Source organism: Branchiostoma floridae, chromosome 7 (assembly GCF_000003815.2).
Source record: "Branchiostoma floridae strain S238N-H82 chromosome 7, Bfl_VNyyK, whole genome shotgun sequence".
NCBI classification, from domain to species: domain Eukaryota; kingdom Metazoa; phylum Chordata; class Leptocardii; order Amphioxiformes; family Branchiostomatidae; genus Branchiostoma; species Branchiostoma floridae.
In genome coordinates, this window is record NC_049985.1 from 5,231,560 (window position 1) to 5,249,896 (window position 18,337).

Here is an 18,337-nt window from a genome sequence, read left to right on the forward strand (position 1 = left end):
CTAACCAAAATAAAGAGGCAACAGACGGTACCAATAGGTTTGTCGGAAAGAGACAGTAAACGGCTTTCCGCCATATTGATTAAGTTTCGCGTCCTACGTTTACTAGCGGAACTGTAGCCCTTCGGCCTGAGGCTGCCCGCCAACCTCCGAAATCGTAAAAGAAACTCCGGTCCGATACCTTAATAGGGCGGTGCTTGTACCTTATATGACGTCATAGATGACGTAATTTCGACGCATTTTAAAGTTTCCATCAGATGTCGTTATATTGTGTAAAAACAAACACCGTTTTTCATTTTTCTAGTTAAAAAGTCAGCATATTCATGTACAGGCCCTAGGCGCCCCCCTCCCCCTTTTCACCCCCCCCCCCCCCTTAGAACTACCATTACGGGCAACTTTAATCGATTCTGGCGGGCAGAATTTTCCAAAATCATATCTTTCTCTATGTCATTTGATTGGAGCCGACCTCTGTCGTTCACCTATCGCATATGTTCGCGATGCCGTGCATTAGTAGGATTTAAATGGGCATTAAAGCTGAAATCTTGGTGCTTTAAGCCCTAACTTAAGGAGAAACTGGGTTTACTGACTTTCGGCTCATAGCTCCTTAACGCGGCGATCTTTTTTTCTTTCGGTGGTATGTAGTAATAGCCTATTAAAAGCACTACACATCTTTGCCGCGCTTATTCCAACTGCCCGCTTCTAGCGCCGACAATAACATCCAGTTTGTGCTTTGCACTGTGTAAGAATGCATTCTTGCACACAATTGGGGCGCATTGTGCTTCTTAAGGGGCCGTTCACGGCGAAGTAGTTAAGAGTTTGGTGTCGGACGCGTTTGATTCTGAAAGTGTGAGATCTGGTCTACTGCTCCATGTCAAAATCTGGCACATTCTTCATTTTACTTACAAGCGACGAACTTAAAACGCGACCCCCTGCTGTTTTCCTTGAGCAACCTCTGACGTCACTCCGTGACGTCAGCGATGCCAACATTTAAAGACGGTTTTCTACCGATGTGTAGCACCGAAACGACGGAGAGTGCACATACTTTCCCGGACAAGTTTATGGGCAGACTTTGCACCCCATTTATCCGTTTTCAGAAAAGCGATGTCAGAAAAAAGCATGTTTTTTAATGTTTCTGTATTAAAACGTAGGTTCAATATGCATCTAGGCTTGATAGCCTCAAAATACAGTGTTTTTGACCTGACTTTAAACCGCTCCTGTGGGAAAAGTAACCATCGGAGACAAACCAAATTTGGATATATGGTAGATATGAACTTTTTAAGTAATAAAAATACATATTGAGAAAAAATGTCCCTCTTAAGGTTCCGGGTCGGAGTTCAAATCTGACCGGAGTTGGCGGAAGGGTGGTGTAATAGGCCGGAAGTGCGCTGTTGTCTCCCTAACTTTTGCTCCCTATGGCTTGGTGATCGTTATAGCTGAGCATAGATTTGTCGTATTTTCTGAAAAGCCCGTGGGTTGTATTGTTTTTGTGCGAGGAGTAGTTGGTCGGCCAGCGAAACCATTTTTGTATTAGTCCGCTGCAAGGGTGATGCGGTTTTTTCGCCTGATGACCCAAATAGCGGCGTTTTTCATGCGATTTCGAAGAAATGACGTCATCGGAGATTGCAAAAAAGTTATCACATGGAATTTTTTTATTTTCATTTTACACAAACATGAAGAATTTAGCTTCTCTACCACGTAGGCCGTTATCCTGGGAAAATTCGTTTTTTCCAAGCAGCTTCGATCAAAAAAGTGTTAAAAAATGATAGTTTTCGGGTCCAAAATTAAAATTTTACTACATATTCTAACCAAAATAAAGAGGCAACAGACGGTACCAATAGGTTTGTCGGAAAGAGACAGTAAACGGCTTTCCGCCATATTGATTAAGTTTCGCGTCCTACGTTTACTAGCGGAACTGTAGCCCTTCGGCCTGAGGCTGCCCGCCAACCTCCGAAATCGTAAAAGAAACTCCGGTCCGATACCTTAATAGGGCGGTGCTTGTACCTTATATGACGTCATAGATGACGTAATTTCGACGCATTTTAAAGTTTCCATCAGATGTCGTTATATTGTGTAAAAACAAACACCGTTTTTCATTTTTCTAGTTAAAAAGTCAGCATATTCATGTACAGGCCCTAGGCGCCCCCCTCCCCCTTTTCACCCCCCCCCCCCCCTTAGAACTACCATTACGGGCAACTTTAATCGATTCTGGCGGGCAGAATTTTCCAAAATCATATCTTTCTCTATGTCATTTGATTGGAGCCGACCTCTGTCGTTCACCTATCGCATATGTTCGCGATGCCGTGCATTAGTAGGATTTAAATGGGCATTAAAGCTGAAATCTTGGTGCTTTAAGCCCTAACTTAAGGAGAAACTGGGTTTACTGACTTTCGGCTCATAGCTCCTTAACGCGGCGATCTTTTTTTCTTTCGGTGGTATGTAGTAATAGCCTATTAAAAGCACTACACATCTTTGCCGCGCTTATTCCAACTGCCCGCTTCTAGCGCCGACAATAACATCCAGTTTGTGCTTTGCACTGTGTAAGAATGCATTCTTGCACACAATTGGGGCGCATTGTGCTTCTTAAGGGGCCGTTCACGGCGAAGTAGTTAAGAGTTTGGTGTCGGACGCGTTTGATTCTGAAAGTGTGAGATCTGGTCTACTGCTCCATGTCAAAATCTGGCACATTCTTCATTTTACTTACAAGCGACGAACTTAAAACGCGACCCCCTGCTGTTTTCCTTGAGCAACCTCTGACGTCACTCCGTGACGTCAGCGATGCCAACATTTAAAGACGGTTTTCTACCGATGTGTAGCACCGAAACGACGGAGAGTGCACATACTTTCCCGGACAAGTTTATGGGCAGACTTTGCACCCCATTTATCCGTTTTCAGAAAAGCGATGTCAGAAAAAAGCATGTTTTTTAATGTTTCTGTATTAAAACGTAGGTTCAATATGCATCTAGGCTTGATAGCCTCAAAATACAGTGTTTTTGACCTGACTTTAAACCGCTCCTGTGGGAAAAGTAACCATCGGAGACAAACCAAATTTGGATATATGGTAGATATGAACTTTTTAAGTAATAAAAATACATATTGAGAAAAAATGTCCCTCTTAAGGTTCCGGGTCGGAGTTCAAATCTGACCGGAGTTGGCGGAAGGGTGGTGTAATAGGCCGGAAGTGCGCTGTTGTCTCCCTAACTTTTGCTCCCTATGGCTTGGTGATCGTTATAGCTGAGCATAGATTTGTCGTATTTTCTGAAAAGCCCGTGGGTTGTATTGTTTTTGTGCGAGGAGTAGTTGGTCGGCCAGCGAAACCATTTTTGTATTAGTCCGCTGCAAGGGTGATGCGGTTTTTTCGCCTGATGACCCAAATAGCGGCGTTTTTCATGCGATTTCGAAGAAATGACGTCATCGGAGATTGCAAAAAAGTTATCACATGGAATTTTTTTATTTTCATTTTACACAAACATGAAGAATTTAGCTTCTCTACCACGTAGGCCGTTATCCTGGGAAAATTCGTTTTTTCCAAGCAGCTTCGATCAAAAAAGTGTTAAAAAATGATAGTTTTCGGGTCCAAAATTAAAATTTTACTACATATTCTAACCAAAATAAAGAGGCAACAGACGGTACCAATAGGTTTGTCGGAAAGAGACAGTAAACGGCTTTCCGCCATATTGATTAAGTTTCGCGTCCTACGTTTACTAGCGGAACTGTAGCCCTTCGGCCTGAGGCTGCCCGCCAACCTCCGAAATCGTAAAAGAAACTCCGGTCCGATACCACAACGTATGCAAAACGATCGAAACCTTTTCGAAGAAATTACGTTCAATGGTTCGAGACCCACCCACAGACTAAGAGCGTTGAAACCTGTTTAATCTTTAGTGGTTAATAACACCGCTATGATCGCTACCTTGAAGACACCAAGTAGTCTGGTGGCAGAGAACGATAAGCGTGCAATGTGGTCCATACAAAGTTTTTTTGCTGTTTCTATACCTCTGAGGTTTGCTCTATCAGAATCTGGATGATGCCACTCTGTCATCATTGGGCAATCCGCACAATATGCAAATTAAGGCGGCCATTAAGAAAATTCTTGTTTTCGTCAATATCTCAGTAACCACACATGGTATCAAATTGATTTTGGTGTCTATCCCCATGTTTTGAGGGGCAAAGAATCAGATTAGGCCATTTTAGTAATGATCACATCAATATTTTGGTTAAATATGCATAAAATATGCAAATCAAGGCGGTTATTACGGAAAATATTGCTTTCGTCAAAATCTCAGTAACCACACATGCTATAAAAGTAATTTTGGTGTCTATCCCCATGTTTTGATGGGTAAAGAATTAGATGAAGCCATTTCAGTAAAGATCACACCACTGTTTTGTGCTGAATAGGCATCTAATATGCAAATTAAGGCGTTTTTTACGGAAAATCTTGCTTTCGTCAATATCTCAGTAACCACACATGGTATTAAAATAATTTGAGTGTCTATCCCCATGTTTTGAGCGGTAAAGAATCAGATTAAGCCATTTTAGAAATAATCACACCAATATTTTGTGCTGAATAGGCATATAATATGCAAATAAGGCAGTCATTACGGAAAATTTTGTTTGCGTCAATATTTCAGTAACTACACATGGTATCAAGATAAATTTGGCGTCCATCCCCATGTTTTGAGGGGTAAGGAATCAAACAAAGCCATGTCAGTATTGATCACACAAGTACTTTATTGAAAATGTTTCAAAAATCAGCTTCAGTGTATATCATATTGGATGCATCCACTTTAATTATGCTTATATATGTTGCCATACTGGTTTGACTCAGTCCTCCAACAAGTCACATTCACAACCATTGTCACAGACATCAACCTGTCAGGTGTGTAAGTGCCTCTCTGTGATATCCACAAAAAATGTAGCTGGCAAGTGAGCTATAGCATCCACACATTGCTGTCAAGGTGTATCCGTAGGACAGCCACACTACTGGGGTACAGACTGAGGGAACAGACCCTACTGGCCCAGGGGTAACTGAAAACAGGGGGTATAAACACTTCTGGGGTTATGGGCACTACTGGTGATACATACGTCTGCATCGGGTATGGTATCTGCTATACAGGATGAATGGGCATTACGGGAGGTACAGGCACTACTGGGGGTACGGATGCTACAGGGGGTATGGACACCACAGGGGGAACGGACAATACATACGGACACTACTGAGGGTACAGATTTGACACTACTGAGGGTATGGGCACTACAGTGAAAACTGACACATGGTACAGTGAAAACTGGCATTACAGGTGGTACTGACACTACATGTACTAGATGTTACAGCCCGGGCACTACTTGGTAGGGGTGCACAGTGTATCACCAGTACAAAAACGGGTTCTTCTTGGACCGGTCCCAAAAAAGTCGGACCTGAAAAAACTCAATTTGGCCCAATGGAGATATGGGAACGTAACTGGGGATATGGACACAACTTACTGTATGGACACCACTGGGGATACAGACACTACAGGTGGTACGGACACTACTGGGGGTAATGGACACTACTGGGGGTACGGGCACTACAGGTGGTACGGACACTACTGGGGGTAATGGACACTACTGGGGGTACGGGCACTACAGGTGGTACGGACACTACTGGGGGTAATGGACACTACTGGGGGTAATGGACACTACTGGGGGTACGGGCACTACTGGAGGTACGGACACTGATGATGATGGCTGTTTCTTCGTATCCGAAGATCAATGGTAGGCAGACAGGTTGATTAGACGACCAGTCTGCATGGCCTGCACGTGACTTTTTTTAAGGTGAAGGAGGGGTGTGCACTTCCTTCTCCACCCTCTCGTCTACTGGCGCACTAAGTCCTACAGGGACAGAACTATTTTGCCACGTAAGACGGCCCCAGCAGATGCAGGTTTATTATTTGGAGTTTCCATCTCCTAGGAGGACTTCCGACCAAGGATGCAAGGGGTTCCTCCTACCCCTGACTCGTGTGTCATGGCGGGTGCGTCATGCCCGAACATGCCCCTATGGCCTGTCACCACAACAAAGGCCTGTCACTGCCACTAGCCGCAGCTATGTTCTCATTTACACCTGAGTTAGGTGAGGAAAGTCGTGTAAAGTGCCTTTCCCAAGGGCACAAGATCGGTGACACGGCAAGCGGATTTGAACCCGGGACCTCTCGGGCCTGAGACCAACGCGCTCCCGATCGTGCCACGCGGTCCCACGCTCTACATACACTACCGTATGGAGTACGGACACTTCAGGGGGTACCGACACTACAATAGGTACAGACACTGCAGTCAGTGGGTACAGACACTACACCTACGTACTTACACTACACCTGGGTACTGATACTGCATTGTACAGAAACTATACTTGGGGTACGGACACAACTGGGAAACAGAGACTATTGGCCTGGGGTATCAATGCCAATGGGGTACGGGCATTACTAGGGGGTACGGACACTACAGTACTGAGGGTAAAGACACTACTGAGGGTACGGACACTACTGGGGGTACGGGAACTACTAGGGGGTACTGACACTACTGAGGGTACTGACACTACTGGGGGTACGGGAACTACTAGGGGGTACTGACACTACTGAGGGTACTGACACTACTGAGGGTACTGACACTACTGAGGGTACGGGCACTACTTGGGGTATGGATACTACTGGGGGTACGGACACTACTGGGGGTACTGACACTGCTGGGGGTACGGACACTACTTGGGGTATCGACACTATTGGGGGTACGGGAACTACTAGGGGGTACGGACACCACCTGGTGGTACGGACACTACTGGGGGTACGGGCACTACTTGGGGCATGGACACTACTGGGGATGCGGCCGTAAGGACGCTACTGGCCAAGGGGGCATTGGTACTACTGGACGCTACTGGAGGTATGGACACTGCTGTGGAGGGGAGAATTGACACTACGGGGGTACGGATACTTAACGACTTGGATATGCACTGAAGTTGATTTTTGTATATTTTTAATAAAATATTGCAGTGTGATCAATACTGACATGGCTAGTCTACTTCCTTACCCCTCAAAACATGGGGATACTAAAATGGATTCATCAGATTCTTAACCCCTCAAGACATGGAGATAGACACCAAAGGGAATTTAATACCATGTATGGTTACTCAGATATCGACGAAAGCAAGATTTTCCAAAATAACTGCCTTAATTTGCATATTATATGCCTATCCAGCACATAATATTGGTGTGATCTTTACTGAAATGGCTTAATCTGATTCTTTACCCTTAAAAACATGGGGATAGACACCAAAATCATTTCTATACCACGTGTGGTTGCTGAGATATTGACGAAAGCAAGATTTTCCGTAATAACCGCCTTAATTTGCATATTATATGCCTATTCAGCACAAAATATTGGTGTGATCTTTACTAAAATGGCCTAATCTGATTCTTTACCCCTCAAAACATGGGGATAGACACTAAAATCTATTTGATACCATGTGTGGTTAATGAGATATTGACGAAAGCAAGATTTTCCGTAATAACCGCCTTAATTTGCATATTTTATGTATATTTAGCCAAATATTGGTGTGATCTTTACTGAAATGGCTTAATCTGATTCTTTACCCCTCAAAACATGGGGATAGACACTAAAAGCTATTTGATACCATGTGTGGTTACTGAGATATTGACGAAAGCAAGATTTTCCGTAATAACCGCCTTAATTTGCATATTTTATGCATATTAAGCCAAATATTGGTGTGATCATTACTTAAATGGCCTAATCTGATTCTTAACCCCTCAAAACATGGGGATAGACACCAAAATCAATTTGATACCATGTGTGGTTACTGAGATATTGACGAAAACAAGAATTTCCTTAATGGCCGCCTTAATTTGCATATTGTGCGAATTGCCCAATGATGACAGAGTGGCATCATCCAGATTCTGATAGAGCACACCTCAGAGGTATAGAAACAGCAAAAAAACTTTGTATGGACCATATTGCAAGGTTGTCCAATAAAATGGGGTTTGGCAACCGGACTAAAGCCAGTGATACAACGGAACGTCATTCGCACCCCTGAACAGTGAACAACAAGCAAAAACATGGGATCTGGGGTAAGTGTTGCTCTCCTTACTTGTAACGTGAGTGGCGTCGGATGGCCAAGTGACCAGGCTAGCGGGCGTAAGAAAGGGAGGTCAATGGGTCAATTAATGGTTAACGTTGTGTCCCACTTTACACGACCTTCCTCACTCCACCCAGGTATAAAATTGGCACCTTGGGGAGGTAAAAAGGGTAGGAAGGAGAGGGATTGACTCCGAATCTCATTGCCCTAGACACAATAGCCAGTGACCCTACGACCTCAAAGCTATGGGACCTTCACCTCACCTATTTGACATAGGCTTAGGAAGGAGTGAATTTATATTCAGTCCGTGTAGGCAACTTTGTTACAGATGGTAAGTAACCTTGTTAGAGATCATAGTAGATTTAAGTGGATATTGTATGTAAATCAGTGTTTCAATAGAGAAAATTCAATCACCACAACGCCATAAAAGCTTCACATCCATCAACCGCTACGACAAAATCATGTTTGCTTGGTTATTGGTCAGTCTTGTATACAAAGATACAGAACGTTGAGAATACAATGTATGCCAAACATGTGCATCGACATGCCATAGTCATTCCATGAAGTACCGTTGTTGAATAAGTTGTGTAAACGTTGCCACAATGTCATTTCTCTTTAGCCAAGCACGCCACCAAAGAAACAAATAGTTAACAAGTTCCATGACGTCACGCAGGACAAGGTCAGAGAGGCCAAGGAAAGGCAGATACAAAAACAAGAGAGGCAGAAGAAGGAAAAAGAAGAGCGTTGCAAACGACTAAAACAAGACAGGAACAAGAAGAGACAGGAACTACGAAATTATCGATTCGGGAATATTCACGGGCAACACTACTTTGCCGGACTGGACATCCGCGACATGCAAGAAGGAGGTCTGAGGATCGGGCTGTTTGGGCCTGCAGGATCAGGAAAAAGCAGTTTCATCAACACGTGTGAAAGAGCCATGAAGCAGGGCCTCCGCAGAGGTAAGTAAGAGGACGTATCTATCTAAGGTATACAGCATATAACATTTTGGCTTTTATACCTGCCACAACTACAGCGATCTTTAGAACTAGCAATATGTACAATATTTAACTGAAAAAAAAACAAATGCACAAAAAACTCTCTTCCATGAAGTCTGATGAGCAATTATCTCTACCACATTTGACCTGTATTTCCTGCCAATCCTTGAAGTACAGTGTATAAGCTTTGCGGTCATCTCCTCGCTCAAGTCCGCGACCTGTCTTTGTTCGGTTACAGCTCAGCCATAAACAAACTCGGACACACACTATGACAGTCAAATAAACCCGAAAACACGATGTCATTGGTACAGATATATAGAATACGGTGTATTCCGTATCACCCGAGGTACCAGCCCGACCGCGGGTCGGATCGCAAGACGGCCGAAGGTCATACCCACCTGAGAAAACCACTGTTTTGATGCGAAATGCGCCAGAAGTTGAACAAATTTGTTGCCCTCGAAAAAAAAGCGTTGCAACAGTAATGTTCCAACGTCCGAATCAGGTATTCGAACTTTCGATGGCGCCGTACTCGGCCCACTCGAAACAGTTCGATTTATTCGAATGCAGCCCGTGTGATAAGCCCGGGCCGTACGGAAAGTTATCAGCCGGTCCGGAACACCCGTATCGAACGTTTTCGCGTCACAGGTATGACATAAAACAACTTATCGCATGCTGTTTTTTGGAAAGATAACCCAGTAGCCCTATTATCGTGCTATTTTGTAACAGGAAACGCCGACATCCAAACAGCATATGGGGAGGGCACTATCGTCTTGCAAGAATACTTGGACGACATTGACAATGACTTTTGTCTTGTCGACACGCGAGGATTCTTCCAACACAACATTGACGAGCTCACAGCGCTGGCCGACATCGTCCACGGACGGATCAGACCTGGCCAGGTATACACTAGACACTTTATCTTCCATGCATGAAGAAATTACCGTGTCCAGATATGACAAGTGAGCACTGTCTTACAAATGCCCTGAGGTGGTCATCGTCAAATAGTTAAGGTTCCGTCATTTACATTTTCCTACTGCCGTTACATTTGTTCAAATACTTTCCCTAATCCCCAGGAGGTCAAATTTGGAAGGTCAGCAGACAAAGAAGAAATCGAGGAGTACTTCCCCAACTGGCTCCACGCTATCATCATAGTTCTGTCTGCAACAGACCCTCGTCTACAAGACGGTCACACTCATCGGAACAACTTGAAGATTGTCCGTGACTTCATGCGTCGAAGAGGTAAACTGCCCCCATCACAGAGTTTACAGATATTCTGAGATCCACTGACACTTTGGCCATGTTTGCAGGCGAAAAATTTCATAACTTGTTGCCATCAAATATGATAGGGCCACTCACTTCATTGAATAGTCTGAGGCAATCAGAGTTAAGTTTTATGCATGAAAAGCCTTGTGATATTAAGAAAACAACTCGGTACCTGTGAGGCTGGACTATTAGCTGGGTACTTGTTTAAACTCCCCAATGAGATGTATTATGTTAAAGAAGAAGACCCATCTTTTAAATGGTTCTTGTGTGGACCACACAGACATCTTTTGTTTTTGTTTATCACCTTCACCTTTGACATATTACCCACGATTCATCTCGCTGTGCAAGATAACTTTTTAAAGTTAACCAACAAGCCGGTTAACGTATTAAAATACGTTAACCGGCTTGTTGGTTATTTTTTACGGTTGACCGATTGTTATTATGATTCATATTCGGATTGGCTAGTTTTTCCTTCAGCTGTGCATTGTGATTGACAGAATCATTTTGATAATTTCCACTAGTGGTCACGGTCATCACTCATCACGACAGGATCCACGAAAGTCAAGAGGAAGACATCTTGGCAAAAGCGTCCGCGGCAACCGGTAGTGCCCTTGACCACATCGTCTTCGTCGCCAACTATCACATAGATAAGAAGGAAACAGGTCAGTAGGAGAGGCACATTAGTGATATAATGGCTGGAACAGGTACACGTTATGTGCACGTTTTCATTTCAAACAGACAGTTACAACGAGTTCATATCCTCACATGTAATTATCTGTGGGCACTCAGCACCCTGACTCACATACTGAATCTTGCTCTCTCCCTTTCCCATTCTCTTCAGCTCACTCTTGTTGTTTGTCTCTTTCTACATCTAGGTTATTGGCGCTTATCCTTCTTATTTTAGTATTTTCTCTGATGGAACTTGTTTCTGTGCTCTCTTTTGTTTTCTTAGATTACAATACCGAAATGGGCGCCTTGGAAGTGATGAAGTCTGCACTGCATGTTGCGGAACGCTACGTCAAAATGCACAAGTTACAAGAACTAGCGGACAGGGAGGATGAGACTATAGGGGATAATGCTGAGACGGCATGTGGGGAAGACCAGTGATGTTATGGAAGTTAGTCATGCATGGTAGACTTAGTAGTGTGTTATTCTTTTCTACAAAGATTAACGTCTTCCAATAATATCATTGTCCAGCACTTGCTGACGTCAGACATGTTCTACAGAAATTCTTTTTTCCAGAACTGTTATGACTTATTGTACAGGTAGAGATTTTAATGTATATGTATGTATCTTTTGTGTGTCTATGGGTTTTTAACCTGAAATAAAGAATAAAGAAAGAAAGTAGTGGATGCATAAACTTTCTTCTGTAGGAGAGAAAAACGTTGAGCACAGTGAAGTATATGCCGTTCAAAGTCTATATGTATACATGCGTGGAGAGTTCTCTTGTAAACCTTTTAACACACTGTAGGACACGAAGTGTTTGCACAGGCTACATCTATCCTGAAGTGGCTTCATATTGACACATACTTAGCAGGAGAGTTGTGAATTTAATTTGGACTGTACATAGATCTTGTTTACATTTGTCTCCTTTGATTATGATCAAACCACATTACAAGATGCAAGGCAGGCAGACCTAGGTTATTTTGACGGCGTCTGTTGATAACTGTACGTGCTCTATGTGTACGTGTTCTATGTCCTTTGTTGAAACAATTCTCTCCTTGCTTAAAACGTAAACATTATAATTAAAAAACATACAAGTTGCAGACAAATAAATATATTCATTATGCAGACCTTCAACAGGTTACAGAACTGCCAAAAAGCATGAAAATAATGATTGACTTTGAAGGCAACTGCCACAGCATACAGCTTCTAAATACAGTTTATGCATGTATTATCTCACCTCATTCAGCAAACATTGTTGCCCTATACTTTTATAAGATAACTACAGGGGTGCTCATTATATAGACATGTTGATCATACATGCTGGTTCCAACAAGCGAACATAACAAGTGAACATAAATCACGTGCATATTTTTTTTCAGCTTTCAACTCAGCATGGAGTTTTGGATTTTTCTTGCCTGTACCATAGGGTTCTATTATTTCACAAAGCTGGATCTTAGAACAAAATGCATGTATACGTCATTCGAGATTAAAACGGTCAATTAGATATTTGTAAAGATGACTACAATTGATGTCTACATATCCTGCACACATTTGTGATTACAACATTCGCATCACTCTGCACAATACGAGATGGTTACACAAAATGCCACAATATCACTCTGCACAATACGAGATGGTTACACACAAAATGCCACAATATCACTCTGCACAATACGAGATGGTTACACAAAATGCCACAATATCACTCTGCACAATACGAGGTGGTTACACAAAATGCCACACGAAGACTTCCTGAACACTGAAATGACTACACAGACAAGGCCTGCTTCAGGACAGACCGCATCCCCATGGTCAGCGTTTCGCTGACGCTATCCCAGCTGTCCCGAAGGTCGCTGACGTCATAGATGTCCTCGTCATGCAGGCGCTTGACCAGCGAGTCGACGCGACCTTTGTCCCAGTTGTGGGCCTTCCCGATGTCCTGGATGAAGTCACTTACCGACTGGGACTCAGGGCCTGTAAAAACAATAGCATGCATAAAGACCAACTCGATATTTACATATTTGTCATACACATCATTTAATTTCCATCTGTTATCAATATTGTTTATATCTGCCTTCATTTTTTCGCTTTCTTTCGATGTATTTTGCTTAGTTTAGTTATGTTTATGGCCTTGTATATATAGAACTTTATTGCGCAACGATCGTACACGGTACAATGTATGGCAGAAAAAAGAAGAAACAAACTTATCACCCTAATTACTAAAGCAAGTATAAAACATAGTACATAATGTATAGTGGTGGCGTCAATATAAGTTGATAACTTGAGTGCGCCACCACTACGTCTGTCTTATCTGTCAAAGTGAATATTTACGTTCCATCAACATTTATCCGAGCGGTTACATATAGTCATCACATTGAAGTGTGGTTGCGAGACTTGTGGTGCAGCACCCTCTCTCAAGTTATGCAGATTTTGAAGAATATGATGGCTTCTATTATACCTCTTTAGTCACATGCCAGGGCGACGTGTACATATACATGAAAGGAAGTGAAAAATATTGTCGGATTTGTGCAATCATTAGACTTACCACGTTCTTTTGCTTGACGTTCTCCCGCGTACTTCTCACGCTGCAGCCGAACCTTGATGAACTTCTCAGCCGCTGTCACTGCGGTGTCCAGAATGTCCAGCACATTCAACACCGATTCTGGATCTTTCTTTACTTTACTTCCCGATGCCAGGTGGTTTATGAAAGGGAATGTCCTGAAAGAAGACAGAACTTTTAGGAAACAAATCGGAAAGAGTGGATATAGAACATAAGTGGATATTAAAAGGGAATTTTGAAGGATAAAGAAGAATAAATACCCCCCCCCCCCCCTCACCTGACACGACACCTGAACAGTGAACTGTATCCAACAAATAAACCAATATGTGAGCGTTATGTCACTGCACTCCTAACACTTAGGAGAAGCGGGTGGTTTACGTCATCATCACAGAGGTAATTTAAACCGCCACTGGCACTGTTACTAAAAGGTGAAAATCCATCACTTTTACAAGTATGCATTAATGGCCGATCATTAATGCAGGGTTTTCTTATGCACTAACCCATAGTTGTGATATATGTGCTGTATAGCTACAAGGAATAGAGGCTTGTGATTGGCCCACATAGCCTGGCTCTCTGATAAAAGACAGCAAAGATTACACCAGTGTATACTGTGCATGTTCATTGTTTAATAGCAAACGTATCATGTCAAGGTACGTACTTGTCTATTGGGGCGCCAACGGCAGCAGACAGGTCTTCCATGATGCCACGTCTTCTATCCTCGTCCTTGAAGTCTTCTTCATCTTCAAAGGCCAGGGCAGCAACTGGGCTGAAACCTGGTGAATGTATGAAAATGGTGAATGACATTAAATCTTCAGACCATTGGTATAGGCCAGTCCAACGTAGCCTCCGAAGCAGGCTCTTTGGGACCTTTTTTTGGCTCATAATACACCTTTGCTTACCATTTCTTTTTGTACTGGGTTGCTGATTGCCGTCCGTGGCTGATTCAGCCTAAGTCCAACGGCAGTACATGAGGTGTTTTACAGTAGAGGGCAAATAAGCTTTTTTTCCAACACAGAAATCCAAAAATTTTATCTGTCCTCCAATCAACTAGGTCATAAGACGGCCAATTCCTGCAAATTCCTTTTGACATAATCCTGACGTCATGTGTCCTCACCTGATCTTGATGATTGGTCATTTCCATTCTGTACTGTACTGTACTGTACTGTAGGTAAGTAAAAAATTCGATGCCTTAACTTTTTTGCACTGTATTGTATTACCTAAGTCAGTACTGCATTAGCTTGATGTGCTTTCATGATTTTGTTGTGGTTGTAACACTGTCAGAAGAAGAATACCTTCTTCCCGTAGGTACTCCTTGATGGATCTCATCCTGGTCTTGTACTGCTCCAGTCTGGGGTCCTTGTCCACCATCACACAGATGACGCCGTGGATCTGCTCGCCGAAGGGCGCCTCATCACTCCGCAGGTGCTGTTCCGGGGCAAGAGCCGCGTCATCTACCTCACGCACAATCGTCTGGCCTGGTCGGATCTTTCCTGAAAACATTGGCAATGTCAAAGACTTAGAACGAGTATACAGTTGTCAGAGAGTTTTGGGTCTTAATTGGACAATCATAATGTTACAAATGAAGTTCTTATTTTCTTCAATCCATGCAAATGTATACATTGTATCAATTAAAAATGTCTTCTTCAATCTGGCATCACAGGATTGAAATAGATCATTTATTTTCGATACCTGTTGACTTTATTTAGGTTGCGACAAGGACGATACATTGTGGACACTAAACAGCAGGCTGACCTCGTGACCACAAACATACACATATACATATACACACATATATATATATATATACACACACATACATATATATATATATATATATATATACACAATACCTGTTAAGATATTCTTCAACTCTTGAGACCACCCTTCGTCCAAATCAAAGTATCCTCTGGTGTCGATCAGCCGGAAGTTGAACTTGGTGAGGAACTCTTCCAGGTGGATGGTACCCTCCTTACCCGTGCTCTGAGTGATGGCAGTAGCCTCACCTGTATGTCAAAGGATAACACTTCAAAAAGCAGCAGACGGTCTAGTATGCAAATTGTGTTTTGTCTTACACTGATGTGGGTACTTCATAGAATTAGAGTATTGGTCCTTGAGGGTTTGGTGCTGTATTTTAGCAATGTACTGCACTTGGCTACATGTACATTTGGCAGTTTGCTTTTTTGAAAGATCATTGCAACTGTGTAGAAACGTAACTGGCTCAAGTGGTATCCTTCAAAGATGCACTGAAATTTTCGCATTGGACTGAACAGTCAATACATCATACGTGGTCTCCTTGGACCGGATTGCAAAAGAAGGAATACATGTAAACAAGTAAAATCACCATGTGTAATTGCAATAGCCTTCTGGTGGGAAATAGAAATGAAAGAGTACACGTTTTGATGCCCCTACCCATCATCACTTGTTCAGCAATGTTGATGAAACTTGACTTGCCACTTCCTGTTGGGCCAACCATGGCTGGAAAAAATAAAACAGATTACGTTACAGCTGCTCTGTAGATGTCATCGGCCTTTTTACAGATATTGTAGTCAACGCAGTGTGTGACACTGCTCGACAGATCGGCAAAGAGGTACTGCCAACTACATGATAAAGAATCCAAAATACAGAGAAAAATACTGTTACACTGTATAAAGATTAATTTGCAAATTTAAAATAATTTTCTACGCGATTCCACCTGTGGCTGTGATATACTGTCATACCATCATAATCAATCATTCATTCATTCATTCATTCGTTGATACATTTACATGCATGTCCATTCGTATGTAGATAATTGCATTCCGACCCACCTATGTTGATACTTTCGATCTCCTTAATCTTTGCGGGGAAAAACTTGCCAAGCCGAAGTTTTGACCCAACTTGATACTCCTCCAGGTCTTTCTGTATCCGAAAAAGAGTCTCCTTTACTTCCTTCATTCTCTGGCTCCCCCGTCGTTCTTCAAACTCTCTGACAGCGTCAGCAATGCCTTGTTCTTCGGCGTCATCGTCCCAACGGTCGTGCCATCTTACAACTTCCTCGGTCTAACGATAAATGCAAGGTATTATGAATTACCAACGCAAATATTTCTTAATAGCCTCCATCGTACATTTACTCTTAACCTTTGAGTCAATGATCTAGACAACAATGCTCGTATAGGTATTGAAAATGAATGAAGGGCAGATGTACAATGTAGGAATGTTGCAATGGTATTCAATCAGACAAAACGTTACAAGGTATTTGTCGTTTTATATTTAACACATGGTATCTTATTTTCTTCTTATTCAGACTAGAATCATACAAAAAGACTTACCTTAGATTCTGATCCCCCCATTCTTTCTGCAATTGACGATTTCTCTGCACTCTAAAAATAAAGTGATCTTTCATCATGAAAATGCTCATCATCAAGGAATGGACATAAACAGTCAAAACTGCCTCCACCCTCCTCAGTCGTGTCTGTGAACATGAGTCAACGGAAGAAACTGGATGTCATTTGTCTTATTTAGTATTCCGGTGCTCACATACTTGCTCCTTCGCTGAAAGTAGTCACGGTTAATCTAATAGGATTAACGCCAGGTTAGGTTGGGCTTGTCCCATGAGGATGTATTCCAGAATGCCACACCAGCCCAAAGTGTGCTGTCTAGAATATGTTCGCCACCAGACTGTCAATTTTACCAAAACTATCAAAAGCATCACAGATGTGCAATTCATGATGGACCTGGTGGAATGCGAAGGCGGGTTGAGGCCAACTGAAGCTTTTAGCAATGCACAAATATCAATCGGACCAAGTTTACTCGCCTTCTGAATGTGAAAGATGCTACAGACTTCCTCTGTTCAATGAAACCTACACGTTCACATCAACAAGCAAATAAACAGACAATGAGGTCGTCTACGAACATAACAATAGGAAGAGGAAGTCCAACTTTGTTACTAGGTACTGATCGTGTCACTCCAATACAGCCATCCATGCAAATCCCCCCCCCCCCATACCGCACATACACATGGTCCTACAAGGACACCTAGCTTTAGGCAGAAGTACTGTAGTCCGTTGGTAAACATAATTGCAATTCAATATAGAATACAGAAAATATACTGAGAAAGCAGCTATGGAGCACGTATCTATTATTATGTTAAATATTTTTCATTTGAATACTAAATCTATTATGGTATAAAGACGACTTTGCCAGGTTTCCGTCAATTTTCTGTCGTAAGCCTATCGTGCAATGGTCTTATATAATATGCTGAAAGCATCAAGTCATTTACTAATATCCACGACTGTATCATCACTGAGGGAGATTCAATAGTACCGTATCAAGACAAATGGGATCCGGACAGGGTTTAAAGATTACTGAACATCTTATTTTGTCACCTTAGTAATTGTTTCATCCCACGAAAACGAAACCAAATGATGAAGAGCTAAGATAGTTTCACTTCCTTCCATTCTTCCCTTCGGAGAGAGACATCATCGAGGTAGCAAGCTTTGATCTTCACTTGCAACTGAACTGAAATAAATCCTACCTGGCATACTACTACATGCATTCACTTGATTAGATTATTTGAATAGTGCTTGCGCTCACTTACCGGAGAGAAGTCGGCTTGACAAAGTTGTCTCTGTATGGGGTTACCCAAGACTACGTCTTGCCCAGGCAGAATCGTACCTCCCCGTATGAACTGTTGGCTGTTGCGCAGTTCTCTGTAGCTAAGAAGATGTGAAACTGGGAAAGCTGGACACGATTATAAAGGCC

General features: G+C 42.6%; 2 protein-coding genes across 3 annotated transcripts; one reads left to right on the forward strand and one right to left on the reverse strand.

Moving 5' to 3' along the window:
• The first annotated feature begins 8,033 nt into the window (after window positions 1–8,033).
• On the forward strand, window positions 8,034–11,478 carry LOC118419353. The gene is made up of 6 exons (XM_035825715.1): window positions 8,034–8,105; window positions 8,733–9,072; window positions 9,835–10,007; window positions 10,182–10,347; window positions 10,893–11,033; window positions 11,324–11,478. The coding sequence occupies exons 1-6, from the start codon at window positions 8,094–8,096 to the stop codon at window positions 11,476–11,478; spliced, it is 987 nt and encodes a 328-aa protein (XP_035681608.1). The 5' UTR covers window positions 8,034–8,093.
• Window positions 11,479–12,479: 1,001 nt separating this feature from the next.
• LOC118419556 lies at window positions 12,480–18,330 on the reverse strand. 2 transcript variants are annotated; one of them, XM_035825994.1, is made up of 10 exons: window positions 18,174–18,330; window positions 16,906–16,956; window positions 16,405–16,636; window positions 16,007–16,072; window positions 15,448–15,600; window positions 14,890–15,087; window positions 14,256–14,370; window positions 13,583–13,755; window positions 12,780–13,011; window positions 12,480–12,648 (listed from the first exon to the last, which is right to left on the reverse strand). In XM_035825994.1, exons 2-9 carry the CDS (start codon window positions 16,924–16,926, stop codon window positions 12,806–12,808), a joined length of 1,164 nt encoding a protein of 387 aa, XP_035681887.1. In that variant the 5' UTR covers window positions 16,927–16,956; window positions 18,174–18,330; the 3' UTR covers window positions 12,480–12,648; window positions 12,780–12,805. The 2 variants fall into 2 exon arrangements, with proteins under 2 accessions (XP_035681887.1, XP_035681886.1); XM_035825993.1 differs by having other exon boundaries at window positions 12,480–13,011.
• Between the last annotated feature and the right edge of the window lie 7 nt (window positions 18,331–18,337).

Bases quoted from the DNA above. Each gene is read 5' to 3' on its own strand.
- LOC118419353 (XM_035825715.1), top strand. The intron at 9,073-9,834 runs GTAAGTAAGAGG...ATTTTGTAACAG, and splicing joins GAAGCAGGGCCTCCGCAGAG to GAAACGCCGACATCCAAACA. The intron at 11,034-11,323 runs GTCAGTAGGAGA...TTGTTTTCTTAG, and splicing joins CATAGATAAGAAGGAAACAG to ATTACAATACCGAAATGGGC.
- LOC118419556 (XM_035825994.1), bottom strand. From the start codon at position 16,926: ATGGGGGGATCAGAATCTAAG. The intron at 16,073-16,404 runs GTGGGTCGGAAT...TATTTTTTCCAG, and splicing joins GATCGAAAGTATCAACATAG to CCATGGTTGGCCCAACAGGA. The intron at 14,371-14,889 runs GTATTCTTCTTC...TACATTCACCAG, and splicing joins GGAGTACCTACGGGAAGAAG to GTTTCAGCCCAGTTGCTGCC.